The sequence below is a fragment of the Apostichopus japonicus genome, chromosome 2 (assembly GCF_037975245.1).
Source record: "Apostichopus japonicus isolate 1M-3 chromosome 2, ASM3797524v1, whole genome shotgun sequence".
Lineage (NCBI taxonomy): Eukaryota > Metazoa > Echinodermata > Holothuroidea > Aspidochirotida > Stichopodidae > Apostichopus > Apostichopus japonicus.
The window spans coordinates 11,580,434-11,597,500 of record NC_092562.1 but is presented as its reverse complement, the minus strand read 5'-3'; the positions used below and the strand labels follow the sequence as shown (position 1 = coordinate 11,597,500).

At 36.2% G+C, this 17,067-nt stretch overlaps 1 protein-coding gene and 1 long non-coding RNA gene across 2 annotated transcripts; both read left to right on the top strand.

Moving 5' to 3' along the window:
• Positions 1 to 3,667: 3,667 nt before the first annotated feature.
• On the top strand, positions 3,668 to 12,905 carry LOC139978024 (sodium- and chloride-dependent glycine transporter 1-like). The gene is made up of 10 exons (XM_071987941.1): positions 3,668 to 3,963; positions 5,273 to 5,404; positions 6,550 to 6,778; positions 7,858 to 7,990; positions 8,417 to 8,551; positions 9,100 to 9,203; positions 10,113 to 10,237; positions 10,602 to 10,714; positions 10,969 to 11,100; positions 12,805 to 12,905. Exons 1-10 carry the CDS (start codon positions 3,840 to 3,842, stop codon positions 12,835 to 12,837), a joined length of 1,260 nt encoding a protein of 419 aa, XP_071844042.1. The 5' UTR covers positions 3,668 to 3,839; the 3' UTR covers positions 12,838 to 12,905.
• Positions 12,906 to 13,901: 996 nt separating this feature from the next.
• LOC139978034 (uncharacterized) lies at positions 13,902 to 16,744 on the top strand. The gene is made up of 2 exons (XR_011796883.1): positions 13,902 to 14,070; positions 15,392 to 16,744. It is a non-coding gene; the product is annotated as an uncharacterized lncRNA (long non-coding RNA).
• The last annotated feature ends 323 nt before the right edge of the window (positions 16,745 to 17,067 follow it).

The following is a 17,067-nucleotide window of genomic DNA, read 5'->3' as shown; positions in this document are numbered from 1 at the left end:
GGGTACCAATATTTCCTCCAAACACTGCTTTTCATATTACGCAACAAAATGTTTTTTTGTAATAGAAAATAGTCCCTCAGAAACAATAGTAACTTATTCTGCAGTGGAATTTCTTTCCGTACTTTGCAGTTGAAAATGAATTTCTTAACTAAAATTATAATCAAATTCAGCTCTCTGGCAATGTCCGCACCAAACAACACTGTCTTAATGTCTAGTACTATACCAATATCTATATTGTTTAACAAAGTTTGGAGATGATTCCAAAGCCTAACTGAGAGTGGGCAATAATAGAACAAATGTTCAATTGTCTCAACATACCTATGACAAAAAGTACAAGTGTCATGAGTAATTGCTTTTATTAAATGCAAGTACTTATTGGACGGGATAATCCTCTGAAGCAGCCTGTACTGAAACCACCTCAAATTAACATCACTAGAACACTTGAATGGCACTGAACAATAAAAGACCAATCTTCCTCAGTAATATCGAGGGTACCACACCATTTCGTATAGGATTTCTGAATCAACTTCGATTCCTGTAGTAACTTGTTGTAAATATCTTTCGAACGGAACATACCATTGTAAAGCATTTTGTTAAAGTAGCAATTGTTTGGAAAAGCAATATCCATATTCCCATCCAGAGCAGGTCCATTCCAAAAAGTTTTAATGGAGTTAATAATACCATAATATTCTACAAAATTCGTGGAAACAAGATAATTTTGGATGAAATTGTCAAAACTATAAAACCTGCCATCAACTGTGACAAAATCGCAAACAAAACGGATACCTTTGTCATACCAGCGCTTGTAATACACTGGACTGTTACCAATTTCAATCAGCCCATTATTCCAGAGAGGCAAAGTTAATATGGTCGCATCATCATTAATGGTAGATAGCTCATCTCGAATAAATATATATGTTATTTCGAAGAGATTTCTCCAAAAGGGGTTAGCAGATCTCAAACTAGCTAATTTTATATAGAAATCCCCATTGGTATATAACATGTCGGTGCAAATGTTATATTTACGTAAATAACAAGAGCTGAAGCTGAAATGATCACTCTTCAGAAGACGACCAAAAGTGCTTATTTTGAGTGCCTCACAGTGTTTAGAAAAATCTATCATATTCAACCCTCCATCTGCATAACTGAGCTTTAATTGTTTACGGCTTATACGGTCTGGTTTATTTTTCCATACGAAACGGAAAAATAGAGAATTTACCCTATTTCTATACTCCAAGTCAGGCAGCGGAAGTGACATTATAGAGACTTAACAATTGTAATACGACCAAGCGCTGTAAGATAACGCTTTTCCCAGAATTTTATCACATTTGAAACTTTATTCAATGCTTTATCGTAATTTTTTTTAACCATGCCCCCAAATCTGTATTGAAAACAATTCCTAAAAGAGTGAAATCTTCACCTGTGTTCCAACGAATAGCATACTTCTTATCAAGTGGAATGGAAAGCTTGCATAAATATATGTAAATATTATTGTCTTTATTCACCAAAGTTTCCCAAGTACTTTAGACCTCTCAAACACCCAGTCTAACCCCCACGAGATGAAGAAGAGTAGCACGGTCCGTGCAAAAGAGGGTTTTATGATTTCCACAAAATATTTCGCAATATATAGGACAGTGACAGGAACCTTTATGGAAGGACCAGAGGCGAAAGTAAAGATAAACCTGCATGCATATGGAGGAACATGTTGGAAAGGTTCGACAACCTCTAAACTGGTAAGGCAGTAGTAAGGAGCTGGAGAATGGGGATGGGCTTGACGAGACCATTAAAGAAGATGAGACAATAAGTCGACATTCAAACTGGTTATCAGTTATCCCTCCAGCAACAGTAAATAGGCATATTTTATAGATGTATATAAATTGACACATTACTTTACTCCCTTTCCATTTAACACTGATTGTGTGTAGTAGAGAGATACATACATAGAGAGTAGATATTAAAGCCACAGAGATAAAACAGTACATCATCGTTTGGTAACATTTTATGGAATACATAAATGGTAATGAGCAGAGCTATCGCTTATGGAATACATATAAAAGGTAATGAGCAGAGCTATCTCGCAGAAAGACAACATGAATAAAGCAGAGATTATCCGTATTATAACACCATTGTCCATAATCCTTAAGGCACAAAATATAATGCTGTGATGTGGCGCTATTTTATTTCTTTATTTACCTGTGCAAAATTGACAGGTATATGCATGGCCAGTGTTCCTATGATGAAATTGTTTCTAACGTTTGACGAGTTAAGTCAGTGCTTCTTGATCTAATTTGGTCAACGGCTTGTGATAAAATCGCCTGTGTCATAGCGTAGGCTCAACGTATATATATACCTATGGTGGTTGGCTATACTGGAATGGCATATGTCATGAAAGTGAAGGTCCGCGGGCGCTGAACTCATGGAAGTGCTTAGTCCCCTCACGGATTCCCGTTACATTATATATCCACCCACCCCAATCCCCTATCTACTCACCCCAATACCCATAGTACCCCACTCCATAATATATATATATATATATATATATATATATATATATATATATATATATATATATATATATATATATATATATATATATATATATATATATTTATATATATGGTGCAGGAAGAGTGCAGGAAGTGCATATAGTGCAGAGTGCATATAGTGCAGGAAGAGTTGCATAGCAAACATTCCGAAAAAAGGAGGGGGGGGGGCAAGAAAATGCCATCATTAAAAAGGAAAAAAAGAGGCCATATCTAACAATATCTTTACATCCTAATATTCCTGATAGCTCAGATCCTAGAACAAACGTCCATTAATAAAGCTCTGTAAATCGCATTCCACCCCTCCCAAACACCTTGGTTCATACGCCAGGATACTGTTGTTGATCTAGATTTCCAGTTTCTAATATCAGTTCCGATCATCCTTCTGTTTCTTTCTATGATGTACAGTTGATGTACAATTCATGTACAGTTGATATGGCTGTATTTTTTTTTGTAGTAGATTAAAATTGAAAAATAATAAATACAAACGTATACAATAGACAATGTAGAAGGGAGAATGAACATTTACAATGATATCAATAATAAACAGAATATAGAAAATTTCACGGATATATAAATTAATAAACATTAAAAAAGAATATGGAACATTCAACGATATAAAAATTAATAAACATAAACAGTTAGCAAAAGATAATTCGTTCCACTCCTTAGCAGCAACATAGGCAAATGATTTGTTATGATACTGAGTATCGCAGCCTTCTAGGAATAAATTGTGTCTTGTAGTGGATATTTGGGAGTGGTAATGTATATTATTCATGTGACGGAACAACTCCGGAGGGTACTGTGGAGCCAGAACATTGAAAGATTTATACACCAATTTTTTTTTTTCAATCTCTTACATTTTAAACGTTTTTCGAGTGAGGAACAGCTCAAAGTTCTAAAAGGGTCTTCTGATCTATCATCAAAGGTTGCATTGAGAATAATTCTCTCGCATTGAGAATAAATCTCTCTGCAGCTCTTCGTAATGACGACTCAGTCTGAGATGCCTTTCTGGCATTACTCATACCCCATACTAGATTTCTCTATAAAGGAACTCTTCCCCACACTACAAAAGGGCGCCACCCATATATATATATATTTATATAACAAGTGGCTTCGCCATCAGGCGGTAGTTCTAGACAAATTGGTCACTGTCGACTAAGTATTCGTATTTCAACATTAGTCGCTGGTGTTATCATTCCTTTTCCGGCTTTGTTTACAGAAAAAAGTTATAAGCCTATAATATCAAAAAGTATTTCAGTCGTTGACTGCTACAACTATACCAACCCTCTTGATATGGAAGACAAAATGAGACAAACGTGGGGATCTCAATTTGAGTTCCTCTTGGCGTGCATAGGATCCGCAGTTGGACTTGGCAATGCCTGGAGATTTCCCTATCTATGCTATGAAAACGGAGGAGGTAGGCTATCATTTTCGTTTGTGTTATCTTATGCTTGTCATTGGGTAATTGCGTTGTAGTGACGTAGCACTTGAATATTGTTCTTTGATCTTCTCGGAAACGCTGTTCTCTCAATGAACCAAAACGGTTCATTTGTGTCAGTGCAGGGACGTAGCCAGGGGGAGCAGGGGGAGCGACCGCTCCCCCCTTTTCAATGTCGAAAAAATGTTAAAAACGGTTGTTGTGTTTTGCACGGTATCTTGGTTTATATCACAGGAAAGACTTCACGTTTCTAAAGGATATGTCTTTATACTAATGCTTATCGCAACTGAGTAAAACACCAAACCTAATAGGAATATATATATATATATATATATATATTTATATAAAATTTATATAAAAATATATATATCAATATATATATCAATATATATATATATATATATATATATATATATATATCTAAATGAAAATCGTAATGAGTTGGAGAATCAAGAACAGTGAAAAAACTTTCAGCCTCCACCGGGATTCGAACCACGGGCCTTCCGCTCTGTACGCGGACACCCTATAACCACTAGGCTATGGACGCTGATTGCATGTCCAGAGGTTCGAAACCGGTAAGGAAGGTCGTAATTCCACTGTAGGCGTTTGTCACCTTTATCGAACAATACTAGTTCTGTTTTTGGTGACATATTTTGCCTTACTCTAGAGATCAAAGATGATGCTAACCAACTGGAAATCATTTGTGATTCCTAAAGCCGGATCTCGAAAGAGTTACATTGAACAGACTTTATGTTAATGCAATGGAGGTAAACGACAAAGGCAAATGAATATATATAAATGAAAATCGTATATATATATATATATATATATATATATATATATATATATATATATATATATATATATATATTGCTTTAATCCTGACAAAGTGCAGAAAAAAAGTTACATTGATTACTTGCTATACTTAAGCATATAATGAAAATATTCTTCCAATTTTTCTCAAATTAATCTATTTTGCATTTGAACAAATTTGTTTTTGCTTGTCGCTCACATAGATGTTATAGCAATTTTACATTTTATAACCTTTACATTTGATTAGTACAGAGTGACAGCACAAATCATATAAGTAAGTATATATGTTAACAATTGTCACTAATTTTCAAAGTGATGAGATTCAAGTAATTTCATTTGAAACATTTTCATTTGCTGAATTAGTGAGCTGGCTTTACGTGGAAATCAACAATTCATCATTTTTCTTCAGCTAAAAGGTAAATCCCGATATTATTACCAATTACATAGTTTATATGTTTGTATTTCTTACTGGCAGGGGCATTTCTTCTTCCTTACATCATCATGTTTTTCCTTTGCGGACTCCCGCTGTTTTTCATGGAGATTTGTCTTGGACAGTTCGCAGGCCATGGTCCACTCACTATCTGGAATTTCTGTCCCCTGTTTAAAGGTAACATTATGTCCAACCCATATGATATTTGAAATGTATATAAAGTTGAAATAGTAAACGATGCAGCGGCTGCGCTTTCTGCAAGTTACAATGTTAAGTGATATTTTGTTTAATTTTTAATTATTTATAAATCTTTTTTGAAAGGAGAGAATGGAACAGGATGCATCCAGTTTGTGCATTTATTTTACGAATCTGAACATGAACGTGACTACTGATCAAAGTATTCATAGAGAACGAGAAGACATGAGCAAGTGCAAAAGATAAAGAGTTACTAATACTTCCATGTGTTGTTGTTGTTATTATTATTAGTAGTAGTAGTATTAGTAATTTTGTTATTAAAGACTGAGTGATTAACTAGTTCCACTGGTTCAGCTTGTGTAGTTTGGCCGAACGAACAAAGTGCTGTCAAGGTGTTATATATGTAAAAAGATCCCTCCTTCAATAACTACGAAGGAATATGTGTATTATACTGGTACCGGTATGATCTGCAGTTTCGTGGAACCAGATGGGGACCTAGAGTTCCTTTATATTGAGGAACTCTAATGGGACCGAAATGACACCGCCCCCTTCATGTTATTCAACACATAAAAGTATTACTTTCAGTACTGGCCGGACCCATCTACGTTCGAACTCGAGTAATTTGGACTCGGACCTAAATATTATCACATATCATATATTATCACAGATAGTTTACGTTTAAAAGTATCTATAAGTATAATTGTCTTTAGAAAATATTAATGATGATGATTTTGAATGGGGTGATGGCTTTTTTTACACCAAAAACAAACCATATCTCCAGTTACGTATTTGAACCCCAACAAAATTACAAATTATTTACGGGGAGCCGGTTACAGCGCCCCGGGTAAAAACGTACCGTAAGCGTACGGTGAAAAGTCGGGGCACTTTCGGGGTTACAAATTTGGTAATTTAAAGTACCTCTTTTTTCCAGAGAATACAGCCTTCCTTTAATATTGTTAAACTTTCTAAACATAAAATTGAATGAAGGAAGTCGATGCTTCAGTTTTTCTCGGGACACTCATTCAGTGGAACAGTTGATTTTCCTATAAAGGATATAAGTTCACAAAACTTCCCTTTCTATATTACGTCACGTTCGCAACATTTCTTCACCTCTCTTTACATTGTAGGTATTGGAATTGGCGTTATGATGATAACTACTTTCCTTTATATTTACTATAATGTGATTATTTCATGGACCATCTACTTTGCTGTGAAATCCCTCTCTTTTCCACACCTCCCTTGGACTACGTGTGATAACGAGTGGAACACACCGTATTGCTTTGATGATCTCTTTAATACAACACAAGAACTAGGAAATACCGAAACTAGTGTCCGAGCCTCGGAGGAGTTTTGGATGTAAGATATTTAAGGGAACATCTACATGATGTCTTATAAAACAGCAGCTATTTTCTTTTGATTTCGATGATTCTTTGATTTTCGATACTAAAACCCCGTACCAATGCGATTGCTGACTATAGTCAAGTTTCCCTTCAAATAATGACAAAATAGCATTTTCAATGTTTACGATTTACTTTTCCATATGCATCATACTAATATACATATAAACAACTACTTGTGTCAACCTTTTTTTTATAATTTTATATTTTCCTTAACATTGAATTGAATTAGCTACAGCCATTTGTTGAAAGAATTCATGATATTACCTAATTTGATGAATGTCTATATTTTATAACTTGAATTAGACTCGATAAATTTGGTAACATATCATAAATTCCCGACCTAACGCACAACGCTGATTTAGGGTGATTAACAGTAACAATGTGACAAGCAAAGTGTGCCTCTCTGTGACAAGAAATCTAATATTCTTTTTCAATCTAACAAAGATTTATTGAACAATGACGTTTGTTGATTAACTTTGTTACAAGACAACGCGACCTGACTAAATGCTATACAAATCTATTCATCTCACTCCAAAGATGTCGTATGCAAGTTAAATTTGCCAGTGGCTTTGCAAGATGGGGTGATGCCCCTTCCTTCCTACCATCGTCATTAGGGGTAGGGGGGGGGGACGATTCATTCGGGGGATTTGTTACATTCAGGCTGGGAAGAATTAGACTACTCTTCTGGTTGTATATTCCCTTTTCGACCTCACCCCTCCCCATCTCCCATCGTAGGTCGGGGAGGGGGCGGGGAATGATTCAGTGGGTTGTTTTTTAATATCACCCCAAAATGCAAGATTATTTGTTAGCACAACATTGTGTTTAGAACTACTTCTAGACCTACGTTATATATTCTAAATATACATCAGAACGTCTTTTTATTCTGAGGGAGGACCTTTGAGAACCCCTGCATGGGAGTCAGCTTGGAAGGACCACAGGGTCACACCCATCACTTTTGAAATCACTAAAATACAAAATCAATCAACGTTATTTTTAACCAATCCATTTTCTGCAAATATTTCCACCTATATACAGTCACAAAGTTCATGATTTGCCGAGTACTATGAGAGAGATAGGTGGAATGAACTGGCATTTACTAGGATGTCTTTGCCTATCCTGGTTTGCTGTGTACCTATGTGTAGTAAAGGGGATCAAATCATTGGGAAAGGTAAATTGATATTATCGTCAATTAAGTACTTTCTAAGTAAATTTAATTTTCTAAAATATATCACGAGGTATTACCTATAAAATCATTAACAAACGCCGCACTGTCACCATACTTCTGCGCAACCGACTTTGACAAAGGTACAAGAAAATGTCGGTAACAGTGCGTTGAAACTATAGCTTACGGTTGTGTCAAGAAGTCACAATTATCAACAATACATTACAACAACCTAATATTATCAAATTATTTCATCTATATGATTGCATATTTTACATCAATTGGGTAAATTCACAGGGCAAGTGAAGATAGATTGATCTGTTTACTCCAAATCATACTCATATCATTATGGCGATGTTATTATTAATTAACCAATGCCATTCAAATTTTAAACTTTATTAAAATATGTCTTTCTGTTCATCCTACATATAGGTAGTGTACGTTACAGCACTGCTTCCCTATGTGTTTCTAACCATTCTGGTTGTTAAAGGAATTACCCTTCCCGGCGCATGGGAAGGAATAAAATTCTATATTGTCCCGAAGTTTGAAGATTTGCTGGCAATAAAGGTTTGTCACCTATCAATATATATATATATATATATATATATATATATATATATATATATATATATATATATAAACATATATATATATATCAACATATTAACCTTGCAGGTGATCTATTCACAATATTTGAAAGCAGCTTCGTGTTAAAATTATCATGTTTCATTATTCGTAACAGTGTTTTTCATGTATTAAAAAAATAAATACCAGTCTTTTGAATCACAATCCCTGTTCTGACAGAGCTCCTAATGGAGCTCTAACAGGATAAAACTGGCTAACACAAAATATATCAGAATATATGTATATATATTATATTCATAAATGTTTATCAGTGGTTATCATATAGCACTCACAATTCCACGTCTAAGCTGCCAGTATATATATTTAAATGATACAGTCCATTGAACATCTAACTGATATATATGTTTGATGTTTTCCAGAAACACGGCGAGCAATACGCCGTTCTATAGATGAGGGTAAAAATTTAACTTGTTGAAATTGTCATTGTGTATGCACGATATATCCATTTTCTTATCTCTACTAATTAATAGCCTTGGCGAGACGCTGCCTCTCAAATCTGCTTCTCGTTGGGGATTTCGCTTGGAACAAAAATGACCCTTGCTAGCTACAACGACTTCCATAACAACTGTTTCAGGTATTAGCGTCGTCTGTATGATTTGTACAGTTCTTCATTTTCAACGTCCATCTACCCCACCCACAACCCCTCCCCCAGTAAAGGTTTAATTTATCCACTCTTAATCCACTCTTATCATGATAGAAATGCTATTAGGGCAACACCACAGAAATACAGCAACAGGGGCTATATATATATATATATCTATATATATATATATATCTATATATATATATATATATATATATATTGTAACGCTAACTCAGTCTAAGATTCTGGGGCGTCCAAATATTCCCTGCTGAGGACTGGTGGAGGTATGGAAACAAATGCGGCTTGGATGGTTGTATGTTAGTAACGACGAGCCTTAAATCTCGCTATTACATGCAAAAGATATAACACATAAATAAACGAGTAAAGAACAAGCGCTGTGTAGATTTAGCAATCTATTACTATAACCAGCCATGGTACAAACAATACATCGGCACGAAGCCCTCAATAATAGGTAGAAACATGCACTTAACGATAATGGTCACAAACGAGGTCTCAATACCGGAGTAGAGTCCTATAACGATACGTACAAAAGTGTATAAAAGACGAATACAAGACAGATACAAGTACGACCACAATGGTCGGAGCCAGGGCTACTACCGAACCAAACGATTCAGATCGGGAGCGAAGACTGGTCCCAAGTCGTGAAGTCTGCTTCAGCTGAGCTGGTGAGCAGACATCACGTGACCTGTAATTATTACGTAATGTAGCCTACGACAAATAGAGGGCGACATATATGATGACTAACGGCATCACAATATATATATATATATATTTATTCTAAAACGTTATTCCTTATTTGTCAATTATGAGTCATATCTTATTTCTCTGGTTTCTCTCTTTCTCACTCTTCCTTCCTTTCATTTTTTATTAATTACACAGAGATACCATTTACGTGGTGACTATAAACTGCGCCACTAGCGTTTTCGCTGGATTTGCAATATTCTCCGTTTTAGGTTTCATGGCAAATGAGAGCAACCAGGAATTGGCAGATGTGGTTGACAGCGGTAGGTATAGGATTCCGTCCGAGGAAAGCAGGGAAAACAAACGAAAAAAATATCATATTACTCAGATTTTGACGTATTATATGTTGTTTAAGTGAATTATGATGTAAATAAAGCAGCCATTGACTTGTCTTTGCAACATGATCGTATAAGATATTCAGACTGTGTTAATATGATAACTGCAGACAGTATATCTTTACAGACCTATCATCTTTACCTGTAAGTTAGTTGGGCTTTTATTGGACTTGTTATAAAGTAACTGCTACTTGATACAACTCCCTGCTTGATTACACTTCAGCCGTGCCAGAGATGAAGGTCTAAGAACATGTTGACACATACATGTTGTTACTCTTATTTTTTTTTTCAGGAATTGGGTTAGCCTTTATAGCATACCCTGAAGCTCTCGCCAGAATGCCAGGTTCTCAAATTTGGTCTTTCTTCTTCTTCATCATGTTGTTTACTCTGGGTGTCGACAGTGAGGTGAGGAACATTAAAATCAGGAAGAAGGCCTCTTTCATAATCATCTCTTTGTTTCCTTGATTTGTAATATATTTTCTATTACTTGATAATTTGCTGACATTTTCAGTCACAGAATTGAGAGATTCTCGAGCTTCTTTTGACAAAGTATATGTCACTTTATCATTTTAGACCATATTTCCTTGTTGTCAATTATCGGAAAGTCATAAACATGAACTTGATTTAATAGCCGTTGAATGTAATATTTCATTTGCAAGTTTATTTTGGTGGAAACTATCATCACGGCTATAATGGACTCCTTACCTTCGAAGCTGAAATACTGGAGATCTCGGGTCACGATTGCAGTCTGTTTTGTAGGATTCTTACTGAGCTGCGTGATGGTTACCAAGGTAACGCAAACTTAACTTCTCTCCTATGGTTGCTGTGTTACTTTAATCTGTCGCGACATTATGTCTTAAACGTTCACAAATGACTGGCTGGAGGTTGTTTGCGTACATTTACTTTCTTCTTATCAATGTATAAGAAATGTTATTGTATCATGTGTTTGGTTTATGAGGTCTTTTATGTCATGCCCACATGTATAATAACCTGACATTCATTCATTCATTGACCATTGGGTAGAGGAACGGTTATAATTATTTGCCTACCTTCCCTTCTCTTTCCCTCCCACGAGCACTTCTTAACTTAAAATGACATTTTGGTTAAGTAGTGAGTCCTATATAGAAGAGCGTATATATATCATTACCGAAAACCGTAATGTGTACTAGACCGAAAACATGACACAACAAGGGGTTGAACATAATAAGTTGTGATGGTATGTTATTATGTGTTGGTGAGACATAGAACCATTTGACTTTATTAAATTTCAAGCAGTGATTTCATTTGTTTTGGAGTGTTATATCATTACATACGGTACCAGTGCAAAACGTGAAACACGATGACAGTTTTACATGACGTGTTATCAGTGAGTGACGGTACAAACTATTATACAATTAACGTATCAAGCTACAACGGAACAAGCTTATCAAGATTGAAAACCAGTGGAGCGATGTGATTCTTTTTACAACGAAAATGCTTATCAGGATGAGAAACTAGTAAACCAATGTAATTTTTTTTAAACTGATTTTGTCTGTTTCTCTTCTAGAATGGTTTATATCTGTTTAAACTGGTGGACTGGTACAATGCTAAGTTTTCGCTGACGATTTTTGCAGCTATTGTTCCGTTGGCAGTATATTACATATACGGTAGGGAACAAAACCATTTCAATACGCCTTCTGAACCCAAGTAAATTTGGTTATGTGGGTGTGGGGGGGGGGGGAGGTATGTGGTACTTTTTTCTGACGTCACAGCTGTCGGATAACCGAGCACACTTGCATAGAACGTTAACCCAAGTTCCCGAGAACAGGAAAGAATTACATTGTTGTCCTCTCATATCTCATAGCGAGAAACAGTCATTTCAATACGTACATATAGCCATTTAGTACATAAAGATTAAAGATTAAATCACTTGCAAGCAACGGAAAGTTAACTTTTTCAGAGCGCGGCACGCGGTTTGGGGCGAATCTTCAGTGACCAACAAGAGCGAATTCGGCATTCGTGCTTAAAGCCCGGAAGTTGCACAGCGCCGTCAGTTGTTCACATCAACCAGGCAGGGAGTAACAACTCCCTGCTTGAACAAAGGTTCGGTATGACGTTGCCATTTTTCTTTTGATTTACGAGGTACAAAATGCAACAAATAATAAATCAGAAAGACTTGAACGAGATCAATACAAATGTGGATAAAATGTAAGTTTTAAGACAGTTCTCATATGATGTTAAGTAACTTGTTTGCCTCATAGATTTCCACTACGAAGGCACTTCGATGACAGACAATGTGACAAAGAACAGTTTATCAGGAACACACAAAGATAGTCTACTTCGCCATAGGTGAAAACCCATTATCGATACTCTACCATCCCCTTTTAATAGGCCTATAACATTTCTAAAAAAAAAACCTTGGGAAAAGGGAACTATACATAACATGTAAGTACGATTTTAACTCCGTCCATAAGCCGACCGGTTTTGTATTATATTAGCTTTTCATATCATTTTAGGTTTTTCCAGATTCTGTGATGACGTCAAAGTGATGATGGGATCGAAACCAGGAATGTATTGGAAAATCTGCATTGGTTTTATTGCACCTTTCGCTTTAATGGTAATTAGTTCTAACTTTCTTAGTGTATATTTGATGTTTATTCTGTTGCTATAATTAAGGAAGGTGGATAGTGACATGTGTACAAAGGTTGTGGTTTTCATATAAAATGACATTTTCTGTCTGATTCACTTATAGCTGCAACAGTTACTTCATTTTAAAGTTTGATGCGCTCAATAGGTATAGGGTAAACATTATAGTAAAGCAGCTGAAAAATAATAACAGCTGGGGCCCGGGGAGTAAAATTAAACAACCCCCACCCCCTCCCCACCCCTCACTCTCTCTCCCTCACCAGCAGACATTAACACACACACACACACACAAATTCCTAACGTACGGTACATTAATAACGGTATGTGCGGTACAGCCTAAACATTATTCAATTCTTCATTTTACCAAAATTTGTCTAAGGGAAGGCAGTTGCGGAGCGTCCATATAGTCAGGGGGCGAATGCCCCCCCCCCCCCCCCTGACGGAATCAAATGTACTGCTGGCGCCCTTTTCAGCTTTTTACGACTTTTTACTTATTCGCGATTATTGACTTTTTTATTGCGCTCCTCGTCTAAATATTGACATTTGTCACATTTTCTTGCTGTAATTTTCTGACAAAATGCTTAAACGGCTATTTATTCTTCGTTTATCTGCAAACTAGCAAGGCCCGGAAAGGGTGATTTCCGGCGATTTAGGGAATATCTTTACTCAAAAAAATCTGTACGCTCCGCGCCAACCTGTGGTGACGCTCTTAGAGAGTTTCAAAAGCGCCCCTACAGGCAATTCTCGCTCCCTCTGACCAATACCCCTAGCTCCCGCCACTGGGGGAAGGGCAACTATATACTTTTCCTTGCAATCAAAGTTATGAATGGAATCAAACCTGTCAATTATAGTGCCATGCAGAATAAATGTTTACGTAATTAATAAAAACCCAAGGTACCTCCTTTTTTTAAATGATTTTTTTTTCATTGTTTTTTCATTGTTTATTTATATCTCCATTGCAGCTTGTCTCCCTAACCAATTTTGTGTTCTTCACTCCCATCGAGTACAATGGATACGTGTTTCCAGTATCTGCACAGATATTTGGCTGGATCATTTCGCTATCTTCCTTCGCTGCGTTTCCCATATACATGATATATGCGTTGATTACTAAGACGGATGAAGGGTCAGTCTGGCAGGTAAGGTAGATAGTTGGCTTAGTACTTAATGTAGCCTACATTCTGTAAAGTGGAGGATTACAGGACCGACAATATTTGTTTGCTATGCTTTATCATACACTTAACCTCTAAATGTTCGCTATGGTTGCCAAGGTAACGTCATCGTTTCCGCAAATGTCAAAATATATTGTACGTTAGTATAACTATTACCTTGACAAAATTTTCGTGCCTCTGCTAGAGCTGTCAGTATACCTAAGTCATTTGCATTTCTCCCCAAATTTTAGGCGGCCTACTAATTCAAGTCGAGTTACATGCATTCCTCGATGCCTATCATCGACGGCCTAAATCATTTTCTTTAGTTTTGACAATCACATTGTTATGATGAGGTGCGTCATTCTACAAGAATTAGTCCTTTGAAAATAAACGAACAATGATAGTTTTGTTTATAAATACGCCAACGTAGGCTAAACGTATTTTGTGTAGTAAACAAACGTATCTATACATGCGAAACGGGCCTATACAGTGTATCGCAGATTTACTAACCTTTATGCATACTGTACAGGACAGCTGTACATATATAGCACACACGTGCTCTAGCCGTTGCGTATGGAAAAAAGCCGTGTAAAAAGTATAACACAGAACGAGACTCACCTGAAATTCATTGGTAGAACGATGAATATTATGTCAAGTGTCACTGACCCCATTTTCGAAATCTATCTTTGATTCTCTGCTATCCGAATCTTCAAGTAGCGTTTCACAGGGTGTACTGCAGTATTACTCCACGGGGAATGTTCTGTTAACGAAAAAAACATGGATCCGCTGATTTCAAATCGTGTTTGTAAAAAAAAAAATGCAAAAATGTTCTCATTTCTTGCAAAACGGTGAATTCCTGTTGAAAAGAAGTATATTATGATAATTTTGTGATGATAGGGAACCACTCAAATGTGAAAAAGACGATTTGTGTCAATAGCTTCATTATGATATACATAGGTCTGTGTGTCGGTTTATAACGGAATGCATGATGCGGCTTTAACTGAAAGTTGATGTAGACTTAAGTTTAAAGACATAAGATCTTTGCCTAAAGTCGTGAAAGAAATGAAATAGTTTAACTAAACACTAGACCTTTCTTCTCAACATATTATGTACCTAAACTCATTCTAAAGTTAGTAATCATAAACGTAGGAAGTTTCTTTTTGGCAGGTCGTGATTTTGGTTTAAATTTGGAGTGCGGAATTCAGATCTTTTTAGCAGATCTTTACTTACCAACGATGATGATGACGATGATGTTAATGATGATGATGAAGATGATGATTATAATTATTGTTCTTTTTTCTTGGCACAGAGAGTCAAAATCCTCACCAAACCGAGTGAAACATGGGGACCACGTCTTCTCAAACATCGTGAAGAGGCTGGTTACTATCCAGATAGGCCTACCGCTTAATACAATTAACGGAGTTGCCTGTATGCTTATGGTTGGATTTGACTTTAAATGTGAATCGTTTATATAGAATTGGCTTGGTATTTATAATTCGTATAGTTTGGTTTAGCTGCTGGGTGCATTTATTTCTTGAGGATGTCTGTTAGAGATACCAGTTGATGAATCAAAGTTTGAATGTAATAGGTCAACGTGCTAATTGGGGTGTAACTAAAACGAATGACAATTGTGTTACACATAACGAATGACAATATGTTGTACACACTAAAAAATTGCGTTGACTAAAACGAATGACAGAAATGACAGCACAGACATTTGCTTTAACCGGATATCACAGTTCAAACTTCGTGGGTATAAGCCACGCAAACCTAGTGGTCGCGAAGTGCGTGGCATATCTAGTAAAGTACGGACAAAATACAAACGCACCTATAGTAAGCGAAATTGTAAGTCTGATTTAAAAAGTAGATTTAAAATCTTTTTCCGATATTTATTGTTAGAAACTAACAATACTATAATCTTGAAACGGCTTCAGTTATCTTTCTATATAAATCTACAGAAGTAAATGCCAAAAGCACAGCACTCAAGCGCATTCTCACACAATAACTTTCCCCGTGGTTTCTATCCGTAAATTACACCAAAACCCTACAACCACGTAACATGCAAATTTCCTCAAATCATTTTTGCGCAGAAAACTAAAAACCGCATTAACACCACCTCTATAATCGTTCTATCTCTTCTCACCACTGTCCTTCGTTGTCATTCGCGAATGATAATTGACCCTGTACAAAGTCAATTGTCATTCGCTGTCATTCGTTTTAGTTTGTCCCTGTAAATTGTTGTGGTTATATAACACTTAGTGGTATATGGGACCAGTAAAGTGGTACTATGAACTTATTAAGTGCAGGAGACGATATACACTATGACACCTCAGCTAATCACGTGACGCGAAAAAATTAAATATTAATTTTTATTTTCCAAAGTTACAGTAAATATCTCTGCGGTTCGTTTCATTTCCTTTCTTCTTTTTGTCTTCTTCTTCTCACCTTATGTATTGTACAGATACTGGGTCTCTGGCATCAAATTTGCACACTCGTCTAAATAAGGCTCTGATTTGAAAACTTAATGAAACCTGTACTTTAGGAACCTTGGACAATATATTGTAATATAGGGGTGAAAGAATATCTGTAGAAAGTATTACTTCGATCACATGTAGGTATTAATATTGTGGATTGAATTGACAATAAACTATCATTGAATCTGCTTTTGCATCTATATGTTATTGTCTTTATTCCTTCCAAAGTTTCCCAAGTACTTTAGACCCTCTCAAACCCCCAGTCTAACCCCCATGAGACGAAGAAGAGTAGCACGGTCCGTGCAAAAGAGGGTTTTATGATTTCCCCAAAATATTGCGCAATATATAGGTCAGTGAAAGGAACCTTTATGGAAGGACCAGAGGCGAATGGAGAATTCTATAATTGGAATAAGGTATGACCCTATAGCGTGGTTGTAGCCCGACTCCGATGCAGAATTAGACGTTAAGACGTCAAATGGTGCATTCTGAGGTATCTTTAGAATTTTAGACT